The sequence below is a fragment of the Lactuca virosa genome, chromosome 9 (genome assembly GCF_052849685.1).
Source record: "Lactuca virosa cultivar CGN04683 chromosome 9, Lactuca_virosa_CGN04683_v6, whole genome shotgun sequence".
Taxonomy (NCBI): domain Eukaryota; kingdom Viridiplantae; phylum Streptophyta; class Magnoliopsida; order Asterales; family Asteraceae; genus Lactuca; species Lactuca virosa.
In genome coordinates, this window is record NC_136434.1 from 52,731,821 (window position 1) to 52,749,367 (window position 17,547).

Below are 17,547 nucleotides of genomic sequence, written 5' to 3' on the forward strand. Positions count from 1 at the left end.
TTTTTATCTATATAAATTTATCCAATCTAACATATTTCAATTCTCAAAATTCGTTTCGTTTATATCATTATAAAGTATGTTCTTTTATTTATACCGTTAAAAGTATGTTGTGCGTATTGCATATACTTTGTATAAATCAAAATATATCATTGAAATTGTTTCATTTTTATCTACATAACGATATAAATGTTTGATCCGACGTATAGCAGAGCTTATATATTTTCAGTCTAAAAAACATTTTCTATATTGTTATAAATTATAGGGTTTTTTTGATTTATGCGTATTCTTTTTACCTCCACATAAATAATTTAAGTTGCATCACAGAGTGGTTGAACAAATACCAATACCCCCCATCCCTCCAAGTTCAAATTTTCCTTTGTTTCACACTTCACCTCATGCTGTAAAAAACCAAACAAAAATTTTTGTTTCGCAAGTATGTAAACACAATACGAAAACAAGTATTAAAAGATACTTTGGGAATATGCTGGTACGAAACCATTATTCACAACGCCTGTATATCATCATCATCATCATCTATTATATCAATTATCATATCCTTACTTGTCTACTATGTCTCTAAAAAGAAGCATGGAAGGAGGTGTCGTCGAATGACGGTTGTTACCCTCATCTTTGGAAATCTTTCCTGGTGAAAACGCCAGAGAAAGTGATAGAGAAGACGACACGTCGTCATCATCATCCTCGTCCTTTTTCGTCATTATATCTTCGTTCAAATCCAAACCAAGCCCAACCCTATCCCTATCCCTATCCGTATCCGTATCCATATCCGGAGAAAATGCTGAATTAATATCTACAGGGAAGAAGAACCTTTCACCATTACTTGTCTTTTCAACCTCACTTTTTTGGTTCTTGAAAATGTTTGCTGAATTAGAATTACTATTTTGCCCCTCATATGTATTAGCATCGCTCTTTTGTTTCTTGCTTGCGCTGCCCTCTTCTAGGGTGCTTGCATCACGCCATGTGTTTGTTTGATTTTGATTGGTGGTGATGTCATCATCGTCTTGTGAGAGGTCGATAAACGCACGTTTTTTGGATTCGATTAGCTCCTGGGTTGGAAGTTGTGGCAGAAATGATGATTGTATTTGTTCCACTTTTGGATTTCTAGTGTACTTGACTACTGGATGTTGACTATCATCACTTTTATCTGATGACACTGATAGACTTTCATTGATGTCGTGTTTGAAAGAGATGATCTCTGCTGGAACTACATTAACAGTGCTATCAATGGTCGCCTTTTCCTTTTCCTTTTCCTTTTCCTTTTCCTGTGAAGAAGAAGAAGAGGTTGGCAGCTTTAAGTTGGCCTTTGACTCCAAATCAACATGTTTATCCTGTAAACAAGTCTCATTAATGACACACATGAATAAAAATAAATAAATACATGTTCAAGGGAAGATAAATACCTTGTCCATAGACCCAGGCAAAGGCAAACACACATCCTCAACCGCTGAGATTTTAATTTTATCAGCTGGGATGGAAGAAGCAACTTGAGGAATACCATTTTTTGCAGGATGATCAGGTTTCTTCTTCTTTCCTCTAAACACACCCCAAAGGAAGAATAACATATTCCAACCTGTAAACGGTTTATAAGAAATCCAAGTTATATCATTAATTTCAAGGTACCAACATTATACATTATTAAAAATCTTAAAAAAAGCCAAATCGAAGCTAGTCTTACGATGGCTTTTCTCTGGAAGCTGATTGGATGGGAATATCAGGAGCTCCACTCCATTGATACTTCCAATAAGAGCTAAATCCCCCCTAATCATATCATCCAGCAAAACCTGGTAGCTCTTCTCATAGCTGTATCATAATAGTATACAGGTAGGTCAACATCAAACAGAATAATGATGGAACAAATGGAGAATAAAATTAAATGTTACCTCTCCACATCTTTAGCAAAGAAATAGAGTGCAATGTTGTCCTCCTTTACACCACTATTTTCAAATTGCTCTGGCCAAGCACTAATGCGAGACACCCCATTTAGATGAATTTTGTGGGGAAGGTTGTTCACAGCTTCAAAGACTTTAGGCGATGCACAGGTTGACAAATGAGCTTGTAACCCATCCCAAAATTCAGCTGTTTTACCACTTCTATTAATCTCAAAACTACCCCTGCAAATTAACATTAACAATCTTTATCAACTAAAGACAGATCACAGATGAAGAATAAAATAGCATTCCAAAAAAAAAAAACAAAAAACATACTGCCAGATGTATTCATGATCAGGAATAGCTGGAACTTTCAAAAGTGAAGAAGACATTGACACAGGATCATAGCTAGATAGCTCCGTTGTTGAATGCTTTCCTTCAAAATGCTTTAAATTGTTACCGTTTGACTGTTTAGAATGGTCAACACTGGAACTTCGTGAAAGTTGACCCTGACAATCAGTCAACACCTCTGCAGATGATTCATCAGATTGATCAGAAACTCTATTCTTTCTAACTAATCCGGGCTTCTTAAGCAATGCTGCTTCAATTGCATCCTTTAACTTGTTATCTCTGTTTTTCACCTCTTTTGTATTCCTAACTGCATTAGAAACTTGTACTTTATCAGCTGCATGAGTTTGTGCAGAATGACCCGTATGTTTATAACCAGATGTCCCGGGGGTCAAAACCGTAATATTACTAGTTTCCTTCACACCATCAGCAAGATTTGTTGTTGATTCCTTATTTACTACTTGTTTTGATGTATTTTCATCCTTCAAAACAACAGGCTTTGGTTCGATAGAATTGGTAATTCCATTCCCACTAGATGCAGTTCCAACCCCAGGGGAAGATACTTGTGATTTATCAACTTTTGGAGTCAAACCAGAAGAACTGGAAGTACTTAAATTACTCACGGATGGTAATTTAATTGAATTACTCCTTTCAAAACTCCTTTCTTTTTTGTTTTTTAAACTTTTAAGATCTGGAACATGAGACGGATTTGGAGATAACATTTTAACTTTAGAACCACTTGTACCAAAACGCCCCGTGTTTGTAGATCTAAAAGATGTTGACTTTCCCATCTCTCTGGAATCATGAGAGTCACGTTCTTTGATAGATTTCTGCCTTTGAAGAACAATTTCATCCACAAGTCTTGTCTTGGATTTTGCATTGGAGAAATTGAATGAATTTGACTTGAAGAAAGCACCTGAAAGAAACTTATGGCATAAGACACAGACATACAGTACCTTAGGGTTTTGGGTTTAGGGTTTAGTGTATACCTTTTGAAGATTGTAACCGTGGACTATCAGTAACTGCATGTAGTCTACTGGGACTGGATGTTCTTGGTGAACCTGTGATCATTTCAAGAGCCTGTTTTTTGACAGATGTAAAAGACTCTGATTCTTCTAAACGTCTTTTTCCAGATACTTTGATTTGATCTTTACTAGCCCTAGGTTCTTCGCCAGCTGGACGTTTCAATCCTGGCTTGATAAAGGTGGAAGCAGGTTCTGTATCTGTTTGACCAGAAGAGTTTGTGCGTTTACTTTCTTCACTCAATTTGCACTCTTCACATAACCAATCACCTTCAGGAACTTGATCTATCATTTTCTTCATGCAATAGCTGACATAACAAAAGAAATTAACAAATTTAACATCTTTAGTAATACAAAAAGATTCAACAGGAGGTAATAATCTTACGTGTGTTCAGCACCATCAATGCATCTACAACATATAGCAAGTAAATCCTCTCGGCCTGCATCTCCACATATATCACACACTTTGACATCATGTTCCACAACATCTGATTCATCACTGTCATCTGCAGATGAATCCTTTACATTTACTGCAGCAGGGGCATTTTCGACCTTTTCTTCTTCAACCCCTTGTTCTTTTAAAGGATCTTCGGGTAAATTAACATCATCCTTGTTAGTTCCCACTTCTTTCTTTTGGGTTTGAGTCACTACATCCTTTTGATTGCCTACACTAACCTTAACATTCTCATATTCATCAGAACTGTGTGAAGATTTTTCTACATCAATGGAAGTTGATGAAGAAGGCACTGTGTTCTGAATAACAGAGCTAGACAACATGTTTGGTTCATCACGATGTTCTAAACCATTAGGATAGTTAAACTTGTTTGTATCACTAATCTTCATATTAACTTTACTTTCAGCATTTTCAGTGCTATAACTTGAACTCACACTCTCTAAGTTGCTTGTTTCACTAGTTGTATGCTGTTTGTTCTCTGAAGTTCTATTCTTACCAGTTGTAACATCATTAATTGGTTCCCGATCAAGTTTATCAGATATTTCATCAGCCTTTTCCATCAGATCTCACTTAACATGCAACACACTCCGCTTTCAAATTAAGCTTTTGATACAGAAAGGCCTCCTAACTCCTTTATCAACTTGAAAAACACCTACACAGACATCAGGAACAACAACAAACAAGAATTAGTTATGCTATTATCACAAAGAATTGCAATGAGAGCATCATTTCATGAAACAGCAAGCCAATGACATAAAATCAGTACTATCATATGCCAACACAATTCAAAGGCCTAGGATTGGTTCATTTCTTTATGATTTCAAGAGGTTTTCATTTCTCCGCCTACCACAACTAGTTTGGGATAAAGGTTTGATGGTCTTATGTCTATGGATTCAGACAAACACTTAAGACTCTTTAAGCAAACTAGTCAGAAACGTTCAGGATGATGGAAAATTTGAGCCACCAAAAGCAGCAGGAACTAATGAACATTATCATCAAATTAAAAGAATAAAACATCTCCATAGTTATATTGCAATGACGAATTTTGAACCTAATAATAAAGAGAAAGGATATATGAAGTAATTAACTAAAAATGGATCAATAATATAACCCTAGAAGCAAGTGATAAATGTAAAATAGATGAAATTAGGCAAAAGGCTTTAAGGAACATGCCTTGGGAATCAAATGATCTCAGTGGCATTATAAACCTCTTTAAAGAATCGTTCCTTCTTAGGTTTCACCATCAGCAAACGACCGATCAAACATAAACCCGTTCTAACATACAAGATTTCGATTCATCCGCACACAACAAATTAAGAACCCTAGGATGTATATCATTCCTTATCTATTCTCACACACAGACGCAGACCCTCTTTGGTATCTGGTGGGGAGGCGGAGGAGGGGAAGGAAATAAAAGATGAGAGGTTGTAAAGAGTCAAAAAAAGTGCACGAAATTGGTCAAGGTCCTGGATGGCTATGGAGATTTAGAAGAAACTATCAGGATTTACAGATTTACGAAGGAAGATAAGTCTAGGGCTAGGGCACCAAATCAGCAACTGAACATTAGTCTCCTTGCTTTCTAAACAATCGTTTCCCAATAGTACCGAATTAAATCAAGATGGGTATTCAATGAAATATTGAAATCAAATAATAAGTTGTAATAAATGTCATGATGTTATGTGTTTTGTTGCTATGTTAAGTTTAGTAATCAATAAAAAAATTGATATGTAAAATGATAAAAATGATATTCTTGTATAAAAAACCTCAAGTAAAATTGTCTAGGCCTAGGCTAAAAATGAGGACATTCATAATGTTATTTTTAAAAAGAGTTAAGCCATGAAAAGCAATTTGGTTCATGACCTAGAAGGAGGTAGGTTAGTCGTCTTAAGACTTTCAGAAAATTTGTTTTGCTTCGTGTCAAAGTAGTTAACGATTGAGGCGATCCACATACTCAGTATAACGTCTCAAAAATACCAAATAAAAATTTCAATTTTTAATGAGATAAAATCATTCATTTATTGTTCCAAAAGACGATCAAAGTCAAGTATTCACAAAACGTCAGAGTAATTCGTAAATATTCAGTGCGGAATAAATCTCCGGGGGATTCAGTGTGATCAAGTTGGCATCTTCCTTTTGAAACCAGAAGTACCTGAAACATTTTAAACATAAACCGTAAGCACGAAGCTTTAGTGAGTTCCCCAAAATACTTCATACCATACTAATCAGTGGGCCCAACCCTAGAGTATGTTTCAACCCAACATACAACCATGGGCCTAACTCTGGTGTTTATTTTAACCCAAACATACAATACCCAGCTATGGGGTTTCTTTCAACCCAAACATGCAACTATGAGCCCAGCTCTAGGGCCCCAGCCCTGGGGTATATTTCGACCCACTCATACATGCAAGAGTCACAAAGACAGCTAACATCCTACATAACACAATCCAGTGGGCTGGCATTGGTGCCTTCGACCCACAAGTACGGTGAGAAGACTCACCTCAATCGATAGTCGAGTAAAACACACACTCGAGTTGCTGCTATCAAAAGCTCCTCACTCTAGACATAACCAAAACAACCCCGATTAACAGTTAAGGAAATTTTCTAACTTAACAGGTTCAAAAATAACAGGGCTAACCCTTATTTGGGCAAAAGACCATTTTGCCCCTTCCAAGTCTTAAACCCCTCACAGTTGACCAAAAGTCAAATTGGTCAAAAAGTCAATGGTCAACCCTTTGTTGACCTACGTGCTGTGTACTCTAGCTCTATGTTAGGCGTAGAGCTTCAATCCAGAAAAATGGGCCTCAATTAGGCTACGCGGGGCGTAGCCTGAATTACACATGGTGTATTGCCTCAAGTTCTAGTACTCACATTAAGCACTTATTTCATTAAGACCTTTCACTCAAAGCTCAGATCTGGTTCTTGATAGCTCCATAATGGATAAAGTTTCCAACTTTATCCATTAGGATGGTCCAAACAACCAAGATCTAGTCTTTAAGTCTTAAAGGGACCAAAAATGCATCTTTTTCATCTTAATCCATTAAGTCCGAGTCTCCAACCTTCATATATGAATCATTATGATGTTTAGATGGATAAAGTTTCCAACTTTATCCATAACAAGGTCACAAACTTTCAAGATCTAAACTTTATGCACTAAAATGACCAAAAAGTGGCAAATATGACAAATGACTAGATCTATGAAACCAATGAGCAAGTTAGAATATTTTTACTCATAATGTTACAAGAATTATGTAATCTTGTTGGATCTATGCTCGAACTCTTCTTCCATACACTTTGTCACCACCTTGCTCTTCAAGATTCAACCTTCTAATGGAGAAATAAGCTCATAAATGATGCCAAGGCTCAAAAATAAGTGAGAGGCGGCTAAGGTTTTTCAAGGAATGATCTTAAGTGATAGAGGTTGGTAATGAGAGGGTTTCCCATAAGTTAGAGCCCTTAAATAAGGCTCAAAATTGAAGATTTAGGGTTTTGTTCTGCCCAGATTACGCCTTGCGTAATCATAAATTACGCCCTGCGTAATTCATTAAAACCCGTTACGCCCTACGTAACCCAAAAATCCCGAATTCCCACTTCAACTTCAACTTCAACTTCAAACAGCCATAACTTTTTTGTTTCAACTCTGTTTTCGGCGTTCTTTATATGCACGGAAAGGTATTGAAGAGCCCCACAATCATATCTAACTACTTTTGACTTAAAACATATCGAACTAAAATCCTTAATTCATGAAAGAAATCTGAAACATCACTTTTCTCATTTTACCCTTTGACTCCAAAACACAAACCAAGGGATTGGATCACATAACCAATAATATCAACATCCAATAGGATCTAAATCATTTTCCCTTGAAGTTTAAGTCCTTTAATTGATCCATTTATTGCCTACAATCATGAAATAAGAAACTTCTCGAAATAGGATGTTACAACTCTTCCCCGCTTAAACTGGATTTCATCCTTGAAATCCCTCTTAGTTAGGATCTCTGAAACAACGCCAACATATTCCATAAGCTCCCTCTAGCAATTTCGAAATCTAGGCATCTTATAAAGAAAACTTAAGAGACCACTCAGAAACCCACAATTGCCAACAAACAACCCAATAATTTGAAAATACTCAACCACAACAACTATCTTTCTCTCCCTAACTGTATGACCCAAGTTCAATAGAAAACCACTCAAATCGGGAACTCTCAAAACTACAACCACAAACCAAGTTCATCACTATACTCCCCGAAACTGGGAACCCATCAATCTAAACTTCATAAACCTTACCCTAAGACTGTCGATCATCCAATCGTCGAACCCACCCCTAGTTCCCTGACTAGGAACACCACCAAACCATGCAGAAATAATACACAAACATCATGATCATGAATTTCACTCAATCCCAAATTCGGAAATTATGCCTAAAAACCTTCAATATACTCTTGACTTCCTGACAAGTCATCACTAACCCGTTGCCCCCTCCCCCCCGAGCGTAAGGGTATGTAACGCCCTGTCCAGAATCGTTTCCCATTTAGGTGTGGGTGACGTAATTTAGATGATCCGAGTGTTCATTTGTGTTTTGGAGCCAATGGGTATTCTGCTAGAGTGTCAGCTCGGGGTTTATGGAAACTGGATTTTTGTTCAGGAAATCTTATAGACTGATGATTAGGCATAAAACCGTGATGGGGTAGGCCCATCCATTCTAAGGCCCAAATGGATGTTAATCAATCACAAGACGTCATGCATCTGCTTCTAAAATCTCCAACCACGAGACAATGTGCATTGCCACCTGCCATGCACCATGGAGCATATTCCCCAACGCATTCGGAAAGTATCAACGCATTCTCACATGGCAACACATTCTTCATCATGAGGAGCACATCCACCAAAGCTTCATTGTATCCTCCGAGTGTTGAGCGCATCCTTACATGCAAGAGCATACTTGGCCATGCCTCCAACATATTTGGCTAAAGACCAATGCATTTGACAAAGCCTGGAGCACATTTGGCTTTTCTCTCATGTCGGAGCACATTAGATGACTTGTTGGTTTGCATTTGGCATGTTAAGAGCGCATTTGCCAAATCCAAAAGCTCCATTGTGTTTTCAAATGCTCCAATATGTCTTTTGCGTATTTGATACTCAAGTTGCATTTAACACTAGTTATTTGTGAAAGAAAAAAAAAAGATAATTTGACCAAAAATGACATTCTTGTTAAAATTAGAAGCATTGTGTGAAATATAAGTAAAAGGTGTTGGGAAAATAACTTGGATTTAGTGATGATAAATACAACACAAACACTTAAATTCGTCCATACACATCAACATCCAACCACTTATATTCCAACTATGAATTCAATTGGCAAAAAGAATGAAGTAACCTGTTGAATGTGAGAATGAGTTAATCATTCTCATACCCAAAAACAAAAACCGTTAGCAAACACCACCAGAATGAAACAACTAACACAATTCAATAACATTATAACCTAAGGTAAACAAACTCTCAAGTCATCCTCCATTAATCATGGTACAAAACTGATTGAGACTAAACCATAACAAATGTATCTATTGTTTTGTTTGTATATATTTCTTTTGAGGTTGGTGCAAAAACATAATAGATGACAATCGTGTTATAAACTACAACACATTTAATGCACGCTTTTTTTTCTTTTTTTTTTTCAGTTTACAAATTCAATCAATCGATCGGGTGTTTCTCAGCTTGACGTGATGTATAATGTGCAGAGAGCAAAAGCAGAGACAAGAAAGCACTTGCCACAAAAATTGCATCAAACCATCGATGGTAGAAATCAAACTGAATGTCTCCACCCAATACATCTGTAATGATTACTCTGTAAAATTTTAAAAAAAAAAAAAAAAAATTCAGTAAGCATTTCATTTCATTATCAATAATAAATGGGTTGAAATTACCAAATGTATTTTGAATTTTGATACCTGTATTCATTTGCTAGGCTTTTTCTAATCAGAAGAATAGAAGATACAAAATACATCCCCATGATTTCCGAAAGAAAAAGCACAACATTGCTTGAAGATCCACTACCAACTCGAGAAACTGCAAAGAAGAACTGCATATACAATAAAAAAAACAACACCTTATCAAACAATTTCAAGGCTAATTTAGGAATAAAACGGAAAAAATGAGGAACTAGGGTTACCTTCATTAGATTATTCAAGAATCCACGAACAGATATCACAACCAGCATTCCGATGAATAAGAGGGATATATACTGTTTTGTACAAGACATGTTAGATTTAAACAATCATGACACGAATAAAATACTGTATTTGTTTTAGTAATTAATTTATAATAAGAACCTGTGACAACAATGCTGCATCAATGCCTATGTCGAAGAACTGCAAGAATATGCTGATTGTCCTAGTCACAGGATCAACTGATCCAGCCTGTGAAATAGAAGAGAACATTATTAGAATACCAAAACAGAAAATGCAATACAAATTACAAAGTCTTTACTAAAATAAGTAATAGGATAAAGATGTGCACCTCCTTGAAGACAACACTTTGCAAGGACTGCAAAAAACAATTGGAACAATCAGATGACAAACATTATACAAACTAGTGATGTAAAACTATGTGCATATATACACCGTGTCCTTAGGGTTATTTCATACCACCAATTTAAAACCAATGCTGATAACAGAACTAAAAAGTAGTAATGTAAAACTACAGATGGGTATGAAAATGGTGATAAACTGGAACACTACATTAACAATAAAATGGACATGTAAAGTGTAAGAGTGAAACTTAAGAGAGAGTTAAAGAAATTCCCAATAAGAGTTCATGTATTGATACCTTTATCATTTTATACACACAGTATACTGAGCATGCGTAGCCAAGTAGGTTCTGCAAATGACCCTTCCATGTGCGAGAATATGCAGCAGCTTCCTAATAGTGTTGGCAAATAAGATTTTAAGATATAACTCAAGTACCCAAAAAGCGAAGCAACAAAAAAGAGAAAAACGATAAGGTGAAATTTGTTTGCAAGGTACAAATATAAGTAATTAGAAAAGGGAATTATAACAATTTAAAAAATACCTTAGCTTGGCGTAGCTCATAGATTTCCAAGAAAAGCTGTTTTGAGAGCTCTTCTAAGGCTTGTACCTCTGATTCCATGCCTCTAATATCTTCAACAACAAAAAAATACATTCACCTTAATGTTAATTTTTTTTCAAGAGAGGCTATATCATTGCTGATGGAAATTGGGATTCATTCTAACCTTGTTCCTTTTGGTCATCTTGCACAGAACGCACAACTGTTCCAACAATCCGCTTGAAAAAGGATCCCGCCTTATAACTCTGCAACAAATATTTTAGTACAACAGGTTATCATTAAGAAATGACATTTCATCTAAAGAGGTATGTATTTTATATAGTAAAAGTTTGAACACAACAGATAATAGCTTTGAATGATTGATGATGCAAGGTAATCAAACCTCTTCTTGTCCTTGAACTCGCTCCATTTCCATTTGGCTAAGAATGATTTTCTTTTTCTTTCCAATACTTGTCTCAATTGACTGCATCAATTGTCTTTCCAAAGCCTTGATTTCTATTTCTTCAATTTCTCTTCCACAATGAATGAAGTAAATAATAATATCAGAAAGTAGGTTCACACTTCACAGTCAAAGAATATAGATACTCATTTCAGTTTTACACAGAAGCAAAAGCTCTCACTTGATCGGTTTTTAAAGAATTTTGTCTTTGTACATTGATTGAAATCTTATAATTTCATTGTCATCTTACCTAATGAAGAGAGATAAATAACTGTATGGCAAATTCACAGCTCCAAAACCAGATAAGACAGCCATGACAGTCACACCGATTACTCCAATTCTACTAACGAGCTGTGGAATGGTGAAAAATCCTGAGTAGATGCATTACAATTACAACATCAACATGTCAATAGGTAGAACCCTAAATGGAAATGTGGTGAAGGGAAATATCAAAGCAATTAGCATAGATTTAAACCTTTATCAGGTGAAGGCATGGGAAAATGGATTCCCAATCGCCAAAAAGCATACAGAAATGCAAACAAGAATAAAACAGCTCCAGTTGCAGCTCGCCTCTTCCTCACGCCTGTCACACATAATTAAGATTTAGTGAATAACAAATAACACTCTTGGACCTGATATCAACACAGAGTTGCTTAAGAATATTGGGCATATAAGTGTGTTCTTAAGTATACATACCACTTTTGCAAAGCATCAAGTAACAGTGATAATAAGGCAACATGAAAACCAGTAATGTAATCAAGCAAAATAAATCCACCTTCCAGTTTATCCATCTTGCCCTACAAGGAATAGAAAAATATCAGATTTTCTATAAATGTGGTCTTACCTGCAGCACCATTATAGTCATAATCATGAATGTAAATGTTGCCAGTTATGTAAGTATTGGAAAGATGAAACAGGAAGTAACCCTAAACAAAGGAATTAACTTCCTCAAGATCAAGTGAAATAACATTCTGTAAGGACATTTTCTTGTTGAATAATTTTAGAACTATTGCAGTTATGAACTGACACTACTCATCATCAAACGAAACACATAAATGGAACTTCCAATTTCAAGCTGTTCCTATCGTCTATCCACCACACATTTTAACATTTTGGGGATTCGTCCTCGGGAAGCTTTTTTCTTCGTTGTGTGGACAAATAAGAAAATGCATCAACAAAAGCAGCATATAAAATAACAGACTGTATAAACTGGAGATGAAAAGCAACTAGAAAAATTGGTAGAAAAGTGAACATACTCTTTGGAGAGGATAGGGATGATCTCAAAAAGGACAAGCTCGAAGAGGTTGCAGGAAAAGGCGAAAACAACACTGAAGATGATCTGAACCAGCGCCCGTTTTTCTTCGTACTCCTTGTATAGTCTCCGGTTCAAAAACCAGAGACCCGCCCAGGCAAGCAGCGAAAGAGAACCAACCACCACGACTCCTTCGTAAATCGCCCTTCCCCAACCCATCCAGATCTAATTTCTTATAATACTAAATTATCGGAGTCGAAATCGGAATCTTCACCGTCGATCGATCATGCCGGTGCCTGCTCCCTGTGTCAGTATGCTGTGTACCGCCTCTGGCCTCTGCTCAAGTGGTTTTACGCTTCCATTGCAACTTCCATTTGCTTTCCCGGCCGATGCAACTCATGGCTGATGTGGCGCTCTATCATTGGCCGCAAGAAAAAGGTAGAAGTATTTTTGAAGGTTGAACAGTTGAACTTAGTATATAAGTAAAATTATTTTATTATTATTAGCTATTATAAAATCATTTTACTTTATGTCTAAAATAATACAAAAAGCTCAGGCATAACCCTTCAAAAGCTCAAGCCTCTTACTCCAACTTAATCTCTATCATGTGAAGAGATAAGATGTCTTATCTCGTTCTCATTAGTATCCAAAGTATTGTTAAATCATGGGTCGACTGAAAGCCAAGACATTAAGTGCATATTTATTGTAATGTACAAACATATTGCCATGTATCTCATCTCCCCATGGCATTCACATTGTTCGGGATTAATTGGCATTGAGGTTAGTTTGTATTATTTATAACCTATAATTCATTTGTGTAATTAAGAAAAATTTACCAATTATCATTTGTCAAGAGAAAAATGTGGGGCATAAAGGGAAGATAATTATTTCATTATACAAAATCGGAACATAAAATGGTTTTATTATACAAAATCAGAAAATAAAATGGTTTTGATGTACAAAATAATAACATAATGGTTTTTTCGTGTATTTGAGGATAATAAGTTGAGTTTTTCTAAAACCACAAATGCTAGGTAACTGATTTTCAATGGTTTTCCGGTTACAAAACATTATTTTTAAACATGACCAGAAAATAAATGGTTTTATTGTACAAAATAATAGTAATATAATGATTTTTTTCCAAACATTGGAGAATAATAGATAGAGCTTTTCTATGGGTTTCTCATCATAATATTTTATTTGTTGAGTTTAATTTTTAAATATCACATTTATTTTTGATAAATTTTCAAAATATTAGATTTGCCCTAATCTTTTTTTAAACATTTAACAATCATTTTAACTACTTACTTTATCAAACGATTATACTCTTCTTTTAAATTAAAGTTTAAAATATCATCTATACCCTTCATAAACTTTCAACATATCATATTTACCCAAATATCATTTTACGGTCCATTCTGGTTTAGGTTTAAAATATCATAAATTATATTTAATGATCTGTTTTCTTCTTGCTCATCCGGTCAAAATATTTGGTCCTAATTTTATAAATTATATTTCAATTTTGGTGAAAATATCATACTTCAAATATAGCACATTTGGTCAAAATTTCAACCGTTGCCAATTAGAAAGCAATGCAACAATCAACATCAACAATGCTCTATAAAGCAAGGCAACTGTTGCCAATTAGAATAAACTCACATGTATATCATATCAGTTAGGCTTATTGACTACACTCACAAAAGCAGAAAGAGTCTATCAATGGAACACTAACGTGGTCAATGAAGTGCATTAATATCAGAAAATGGAAGTGCTTTAACGTGGTCAATGAAGTGTATTAACATCACAGAAGAAGAGGGTATTAACATCACACCCTATGTTTAAGTTCAAGTGTCTTTCCAATTCCCTTTTCAGGTAAATTTCAATATAAACACAAAGTAAACAAACAGAACACATTGGTATCCAAAACTTGACATTGATCATAGTAAGAGTTAAGGTTACATGTGGAATAACAACCCTATAAACTTTACACATTGTATTAATGCTAAAACTATCTACACTATGCTTCCTCCTTGAAGATCAGTAATCAGTATGCCAGGTCTGAGTTCACTGATTGACTCAGACCAACTGGCCATCTTATGAGCCAGAGAAGAGACATTTGCATGTTATGCCTTTTGATGTCATGGCAAATTGGCAATATATCATCCACTTTTCCAAGAATCTCCACACAAGATTTGAAGCACGTGCACATTATTCACTTGGGTGTGAATGTTTTATCATCTATGATCCCAAAAATAGCACCTTTACAGATGTCACTGGGGAACTGAATCCATACGCCTTGCTGTCACTCCATAGTGCAAAACCTGACATGAAAAAAGAAAGGTTTTCATAACTGACTCCATGTGCTATTATGGGGGTGTTTGGACTTTGGATGGGCGTCACAATATTCAGTTGTGTAGTGTTTTGCAAAATTGATTATGCTTAAAAAATTCTGGTTTTGAGGAGTTGCTGCAAAGAAACTGATTACTGAAGATAAATGCAGTGCAAAATTGCAAAGAATAGCAACATACTTTAATCTTTTAACCAATAAAGGTAATGTACTTTTTTAACAGCCATAATAGCAATGTACTAATATCTTTTTACAAACAATAGCAACGTTTTTACATTTCTTTACACATTAATAGCACACTTGCAATTCGTTATCCATAATAGCAATACTGCTATATTTCTTTACTGATAATAGCAATATGTAATAAGTAAAGTACATTGCCCATATTGGTAGCGAAATGCAATAATGTTTGTATTATGAGTAAAAAATTATAAGTACATTGATATTAGTAAAAAGTAGAATATACTGCTATTATCGGTAAAAAAATGTAGGTAAGATACTATCATGGGCAAAAAAAATAGAACTATCTTATTATAGTGAAAAAATAAACTACATTACCAATAGTGGTAGCAAGAGTGAGGTACGTTGCTATTTATTGCAATTTGCTAATAAACATAAAATTAACCAACCATACCTAACTTTAATCAAAAGATTATATCATTATCTTATATCTAATTCTGATTCTTGAAGTCACAATAATGATTTTAAGAATACCCACTTAATAAGACTAACATGCAACAAAAAGATTTGAAAGGCAAACCTATCCAAAGAAACAAGCCAACCGTTGCAGCCAAGAAGAACTCCTTGCTGATACTTGCACACCTAAATCCATAATCACAGTTATAATTATCACAAAACTAGCTGAAAATGGTTAAATATTATGTATTTTACAGATAAGCATCAACAAGAAAAAGCCTTACAAGTACATGCATATAAGGTTTCCCCATCCATAGAAGAAAGATGCCCAGCATGACCCTGTGAACCTGCATACATTGATTAAATAAATATGCTAACTTTAATCAAATGATTATCTCACAAGAATTAGTATGATTTACAGGTTAGATTAGCCTATTCAATCATGATGATGATGATGCAAAAGTAAGTATACCACATGAGATCCTTGACAAAAAGTGCACGAGGGATCAAAAGTCCATTTCCTGTCATGGCAAGCAGCATAGAGAAAGATGACAAACCTCTGATGTTATCAGGATTCAAGAAGTTTGTCCACTGTAATTCGGAAAACTCATGTCAAATAACCAACCAATTTGCAGACTTATATATACACAAGTGTATTAAATTCACAAGCATGATATGTAGTACCATTTGTGCAACAGGCATCCACATGAAAAGGAGTGTAGCAGTCCATCCAGATACTGATCCAACAAATTTGGTTGCTTTTTCTGGAAGTTTACCAATCCGAGCCTGCAAATATATGGTATGAAACTTTGAAGAACCATCTTAAAATGCTCAAAAAGTGAAGTAACAGTAAGTCATAGCTAAAGCTCACCATGATGACAGCAACCACAGAGATCATAAAAGATATGATTCCTGGCAAGATACTGTTTGGAACATAGGGTACAAAAGTAGACCACATAACCTGCATAAATTGGGAAATTCATATCACAGTTGTTTTCCACTAGGAGAGAGAAGAAAACAACAGATGTATTATTACTTGTGGAAGTGCAGAGAGGCCAGCAACAGTAATGAAGTCCTCCCATAAGTTCCAGATCCTGTGGTTGAGCAACTTAAAGTAATACAAGAAATTGATGAGGAGACCACAAGCAACTACACCAGAAGTAGCAGCGAACTGTGGTAGAGGCATGGATCCAGCCATGGCGAGTTGAGTAATGACTGCATATGTTGATACAACTCCCAAAGTCTGAACCACCACCACCTCCGTTTCCCTTTTCTTTGCAAAGTAAGATAGCAGCGAAAGGTTTCCAAGAAGTCCAGTAAACATTCCCTGCCACCATTTGAAATTCACCGGTGAAGAAAAGGGAATGATAGTAAATGGAAAGATGAGGGAATTACAGGAATAGATACCAGCCATGGAACTGCGAAAAGGGCAGAATTGTTTCCAGCAAGAAGATTACGAGCATTGAGTACGATTTGAGGCAATTGGAGCAACAAAAAAGGGACATTTGCAGCTCCGGCGAACTTTGCTGTCAGGGAATCCCATTGCTGTAACTGCTTCTTGCTTGCCTTTGAACACCATTGAAACAAAGTTACAAACAAGTTTGAATTACTCAAAGAAACAGAGAGAAATGACGACAAATTGATCAAAAGCAGAAATTTTTTGCTCATACCTCCTCTTGCTCATTGTCTTCTTGGTCAACAGGATTAGGGATGTCGGAATCTAGAGCGGGGTTGGGTCTGATTATTCGTCTTTTCACTTGAAACGAGGGATTGATTGAAGAAGAAGAAGTGGCACCCAGTTTCAGAGTGCAAAAACGTGATCTTTGTAAGGGAGGAAAGGTGAGACGAAGAAAACCCCCGCCATTATTACAGGAATACCTGGTCGGAGTTGACGGTGGAAGGGGTGGAGCGCCACCCAGAGCCGCTACACAACCCACCGTCATTGTTAACAGGTTGGCAAATGGCAAAGTGAGGGTGTGTGGAGAGAGAAAGATAGTCGATCTGTGCGATAGACGATGATGGGTTGGGAGGGAATTGGAATTGGTCCCAGTTTACATATGGCTGTGCATCATAAAGTCGCACCC

At 35.9% G+C, this 17,547-nt stretch overlaps 3 protein-coding genes across 4 annotated transcripts; all 3 read right to left on the reverse strand.

Annotated features, from left to right (window-relative positions):
• Positions 1–438: 438 nt before the first annotated feature.
• LOC145136552 (ASI1-immunoprecipitated protein 2-like) lies at positions 439–5,318 on the reverse strand. The gene is made up of 8 exons (XM_079070674.1): positions 4,884–5,318; positions 3,642–4,362; positions 3,224–3,564; positions 2,223–3,150; positions 1,899–2,129; positions 1,694–1,818; positions 1,419–1,588; positions 439–1,346 (listed from the first exon to the last, which is right to left on the reverse strand). The coding sequence occupies exons 2-8, from the start codon at positions 4,268–4,270 to the stop codon at positions 558–560; spliced, it is 3,213 nt and encodes a 1,070-aa protein (XP_078926800.1). The 5' UTR covers positions 4,271–4,362; positions 4,884–5,318; the 3' UTR covers positions 439–557.
• A 3,836-nt stretch (positions 5,319–9,154) lies between these two features.
• Positions 9,155–12,920, reverse strand: LOC145138868 (GPCR-type G protein 1). 2 transcript variants are annotated; one of them, XM_079072881.1, is made up of 13 exons: positions 12,485–12,918; positions 11,925–12,025; positions 11,704–11,811; positions 11,479–11,599; positions 11,172–11,301; positions 10,956–11,034; positions 10,775–10,863; positions 10,532–10,624; positions 10,223–10,249; positions 10,036–10,122; positions 9,876–9,947; positions 9,655–9,785; positions 9,155–9,551 (listed from the first exon to the last, which is right to left on the reverse strand). In XM_079072881.1, exons 1-13 carry the CDS (start codon positions 12,697–12,699, stop codon positions 9,398–9,400), a joined length of 1,407 nt encoding a protein of 468 aa, XP_078929007.1. In that variant the 5' UTR covers positions 12,700–12,918; the 3' UTR covers positions 9,155–9,397. The 2 variants fall into 2 exon arrangements, with proteins under 2 accessions (XP_078929007.1, XP_078929008.1); XM_079072882.1 differs by lacking the exon at positions 9,155–9,551 and having other exon boundaries at positions 9,660–9,772; positions 12,485–12,920.
• Positions 12,921–14,393: 1,473 nt separating this feature from the next.
• LOC145138634 (maltose excess protein 1-like, chloroplastic) lies at positions 14,394–17,547 on the reverse strand. Its single transcript, XM_079072682.1, has 9 exons — positions 17,134–17,547; positions 16,871–17,029; positions 16,500–16,790; positions 16,335–16,424; positions 16,148–16,249; positions 15,936–16,054; positions 15,748–15,810; positions 15,588–15,649; positions 14,394–14,801 (listed from the first exon to the last, which is right to left on the reverse strand). Exons 1-9 carry the CDS (start codon positions 17,404–17,406, stop codon positions 14,719–14,721), a joined length of 1,242 nt encoding a protein of 413 aa, XP_078928808.1. The 5' UTR covers positions 17,407–17,547; the 3' UTR covers positions 14,394–14,718.